Genomic DNA, 4,741 nt, shown 5'->3' with positions numbered 1-4,741 from the left:
CGGGACCTTCTTTTTACCCCCTATGTATTTAAAAAAGGACTTCTTATTGTCCTTAATCTGGGAAGCTAGTCCCAGTTCCATCTCTGCCTTGGCCTTCCTAACTACCCCCCTACATCCCCGAGCAACTGCAGAATAGTCCTCCCTGGTGAATGACCCCTTCTTTCCATTGGGTGTACGCCTCCTTTTTAGCAAGGAGACATTCCTGGATGCTTTTGGTGAGCCATGGAGGCTTGCGTGTTCTCCTGCTCCCTTTGATCCTCGTTGGGATTACCTTTCTTTGGGCTTGGAGGATCATCTCCTTAAGGAGCAACCACTCTCCTTGGACACCTGGCTCCCTTCCCCTCCGGGACCTCAGCGCTTCTCCAACTATCCTCCTTAGCTCGCTGAAGTTTGCCCTCCTAAAATCTAGGGCCGCTGCCTTACTGCAGGCCTTTGCCACCTTGTGCTGGATGGTGAATTCCAGCAGGCGATGATCACTGTCGCCCAGGTGGATATGAAGTAGGAGAGGCCTTTTGAACAAGTGTCTTCTGTTCTAGCCACCTCCCTCTGCTCTTCTTATGGTGGTTCTAGCCATAGCTAGCTGCCTACCTTGTCTCAGTTCCTCAGTGGCTCTCAACCTTTCTGGACTCAAGGCACCCCTCCATATCTCTGATGAATTGAGTGGCACCCAATTTCAAAAACAAATTAATATATCCCAGTACTTACCTCCTTGCAGAGGGGATGTGCTGTGGAAGTGGGGGATCAGCCAGGCAGGAACAATGCTGAGCCTGCACCTATCTGCTTATGTCCCCATACCTCCTAGGCACCCATTAAATGACTTGGAGGCACCCCAGGGTTCCATGGCATCCTGGTTGAGAGTTACTGCATTAGATCATACCTTTAAAATACCCTACCTTGCTAAAACTGCCACTGTCCCTTCCCCACCCTGACGGGCTAATTCTGTAAGACTTGATGTATGATGTGTATACAAAATTCCAATTTAGGCAGGGAATATTTGTGTAACTAAGTTTTCCTCCTTTTCTTCCCACCTTGCAGGTACTAAAGGCATGGAGTGTTCTCCTTCCACACCCACCATGAACTCCTACTTCTACAAATTCATGATCAATCTGCTCAAGAGATTTAGCAGCGAGCGGAAATTACTGGAGACAAGGGGAGCTTTCATCATCAGGTCAGAGTGCTACCTTCCTCCCACTCATTTGCTGTGGCTTCCATCTCTCTAAGACCCTGAAATGTGCTTTCTTCCCAAATGGTGAATATGAAGAAGTGGCGTATTAGCTTAACACTTGCCTGGCTCATGGGTTGGACTGTTGGTGACTAAAGACCTCTCTTAGAGCCACTGTTGTTTGTCATTATTTAGGCGGATGTGTTCAGAGCAAGTGGATTCAATTTTCCTACTGAAACACCACAATTTTGCTCCTTTGTCAGAGGTTAACTCTTTCCCTGTTAAACACCCTCTCTTCAGATTCCATTTTGCAGAGAAACAAACTAACCATGTGAAACATGAAACCAAGTTTTCTGTGAGCATGTAGTCTACTGGGCCCTCATTTTGCTAGTGCAGGTTGCATCATGTTGTATTGTCTTGTGTGTACGTGTTGGTGTCCTTTTCAGAGCCTTTTTTATGAAATATGTGCACTCATCTGAATTCCAACAGTCAGCACCTCTAGGCAAGGCTGATCACTTCAAGGAAATGCTTTTAATGTGTAAGGACAACAATGGTGGAGTCAGTGTTTCTGTCTTATACATTGGCTTTAAGTTTTTTTTCCAAGGAGCTGAGATTAAGTGGCATATGCTAGAAAAACATGTTTTGTGACAGCTGGCATAATGTAATCTTTTAACACAATGAAAAGTAGGGTAGGGGAAGCAAATTCCTCTGCTTTCACTCAGGAATAATTGTCTTAAAGGTCAAAGGCAACAAGGTGCATTACAGAGGGGGAGGGATTCTTCCCTGACCACCTTAAGAAGGTTCTATCAAGGTGTGTGCTGAAATGCAACAGAAACATTAACTCCCTGTTGGGGAGGGGGAGAAATACTATCTCCCTAGCTCTGAGGCAGTGTCTCAGGATAGAATTAGTTGTGAAAGATCAAGAGTTATGTATAAACAAATTCATCTGTGAAGAGTGTAGAGATCAGAAGTTGACCCTTGAGTTGAGAGGTGGTGTGGCGTGCTATGGCCTCATCAGCTTCTGTAAACTCTTAAGTGCCCTAAAAGGAAGTTTCTGTTCCTTATTTGTGAAGACAGCTTTTCGAGTGTGACAGTGGCGTCTCCCTGGTCTGCCTGAGTCTACATGCAGCCTGAGATAGCTCAAAGTGGTAAGGTGCCTAATTCATCTCAGTGGGAGGGTAATGTTAATTTGTTAAACTGTCTTTTGATCTCTGTGTTAAATATATCTGCTGAAACAATTAGTAGTGAACCATCCGTGTACTTTGAGCAGGTGGGCTGGACCTTGATTTGGTGATTGAGCATGTTCACTCCCATTTTTTTCTTTAGCGGAGATGGGTATTTTTTTTCACCCCTTCCAGGAGCTCTTCTTCTCCTTTACATGACTTGCCAATTCAAACAAGACATCTTTGTCAGTTTTCCCAACTAGTCTTGGTTGTTATGTGCTAATGGCGTTCTCCTGTAGAAGTTTAATACATTAGGTTTTAATTATGTGGGAATCTTAAAACAGCAAGCACTTCATCATTAAAATATTCCCATTCTCAGCGCTTCCTCTCTTCTTTCTTCTGTGCAGCAGAAACGAGTCCACAGTACGAACTGCGTAGGATGTCTGGAGAGAAATGGCCGCCTTTCTCTTGAAAGGGACGGGGCAAGTTCACAGAACAGGAGAGAACAATTCCTGGTTCTGACCTTAGCTTTGAGCTTGTATAGTTCTGGGTTAAATATTCCTGCAGTCATCTCTTCTGTCCACATGGTGAATATGTTTTGGGTACAAAGACTTCCAGGCTTGCTGTGCTATTTCCCAGGATACAACAAGAGCTGTAATTGTGCTGGTTCATGGCAGTTCATCAAGCAAGAACATTTTCATGGTGGCTGTCCAGAATTCTTGCTTTCTATTAAAGGAAATATCTCCAGCCCTTATGACTGCAAGGAAAATGATCATAATGTGATCTTGTGTAACTGATTCAGTGGCATCTCCCTGCGTCTACAAACAGCATGGTGCAGTGGCTCTGAGAGCCATGAATTGCTCAAATAGGTGCAGTGGGAATTAAGTGTGAAGTTTAATGGAGATGCTTAAAATGCCAATTCTGACTTTCCCTGCTTATTTAAAGAAAGTGAGAAGGGGGTAGGATAATAGAGAGCGTTTTTAGGACTTTTAGTGGGGTTGGATGTGGGCGGTAGGGCAGGGGGAAAGTTTGAATGCTTGATCTATTTTCACAGAGGACCATTAAAGATGGAGTCTTCATGATGATGTTTAGTTGCAGTTTAGATTAGAACTGTGCATCTTTTCCCCTGTTGTAGTTTCACACCATCCCTTAGCAACTCTGGCTTCTCTGCGTGGAGTGCTAGCCACCTGGAGAGGCAGGGCTTGTTCTGGGAGTTAAGGCAGGACAGTAAGCCAATCTAAAGTTTGCTATTGGAGCATGTTCTAGGCTTTTGGTGTGCAACCATTCCACAGTCACCGAAGTTCAACAGTTTCTCTTGCTTGTTAGTGGGGTCTGGCTGGGTTATACAGAGCACAAAGGGAATGCTTAATAAAAGGTTCTCAAATGTGTACCAGTTGAGGGTTCCCTCAGATACAGTCTTTATTCTTCCTTCTACCTGCTCCACAACCGACTTCGTTCTTTTCCAGCCACCTGCAGCCCCAGGAACACCTTAAGACTGTATGAGTATCAGTCAGTTACTGTGTATTTTGGGGAAAAGTAAATGAAAACAAAATTGTTAAACTGAAAGGAATGTTTCCATCCAAAGAAATAATATGAGATGGAAAGGAAATGTGGGATAGGGTTTTTTAAAAGCACAAAGCAGCAATTTTTGCTGTAACTTTGCCAGCTGAGTCTAGAATTGGGCAAAAGGAGGCAGTCCAGAGGGTCAGCCAGAGGGTGCCAAGTGATGTTAGGAATGATCATGTTTTATTTTCCAATCCTTGTCTGGGGCTCAGTAATGTCTGTTTGTAGTTGATTATTATAATATAGACTTTCATCTCACTGCAAAGTCTTCACATACCACAGAGAAGGAAGGTACGCTGTGTGCTTGAGCTTTGGGCAAATGCAATTATAAAATAACCCCACAGAATGGAAGACGCATCCCTTTTCATGTCACGAGTGCAAAGTATCTTTGGCAATACAGTCTGTGGAGAGGTGTTGACCTTTATTCCTAGGGAAGGAAATGTCCATCACTTTCTTCTGACCAGATGAACTCCATGCCATGGCAGAAGCGTGAAGTTAGAGTGAAGAGGTGATTCTTAGTTTTAATCGCACTAAATCCCTGGTGCTTGGTGATGTGAGGAATCTGAGGAAACCCACCTTAGAGAACTGAGCAGTTATCAGAAGTACAGTACTCAAGTTACTGACCCTTTCATATTTAGGGTGAGTCTCCAATCACCTGTTCTTACTGAGGACTCAGACCATGCTCCTGTCAAAGTGGCTCATTGCTCTTAGGGAACCCAGCACTGAATTTCCATTTCACCCAAATTCTTCATGGGGGCCTACTTTCTTCAGAAGCTGGCTAGCCAAAGCACTGTAAGGGGAGGTGAAATATCTGGTTTGTCTACATGGACTAATATGCCTTAAGCATGAGATT

The 4,741-nt window shown here is 44.2% G+C and overlaps 1 protein-coding gene across 2 annotated transcripts in view; it reads left to right on the top strand.

Annotated features, from left to right (window-relative positions):
• VAC14 (Vac14, PIKFYVE complex component) overlaps window positions 1-4,741 on the top strand; it is a 267,959-nt gene that overhangs the window by 162,418 nt on the left and 100,800 nt on the right. For both annotated transcript variants that reach the window (XM_019505828.1, XM_019505829.1), the window contains one exon: window positions 1,036-1,168. In XM_019505828.1, the coding sequence (XP_019361373.1) occupies window positions 1,036-1,168 (133 nt within the window). The remainder of the gene's footprint in view (window positions 1-1,035; window positions 1,169-4,741) is intronic.

Source organism: Gavialis gangeticus, unplaced genomic scaffold (genome assembly GCF_001723915.1).
Source record: "Gavialis gangeticus isolate Ggan-Ray unplaced genomic scaffold, GavGan_comp1, whole genome shotgun sequence".
Lineage (NCBI taxonomy): Eukaryota > Metazoa > Chordata > Crocodylia > Gavialidae > Gavialis > Gavialis gangeticus.
The sequence above is the reverse complement of the archived record's forward strand: the minus strand, read 5'-3'. Positions and strand labels throughout refer to the sequence as shown.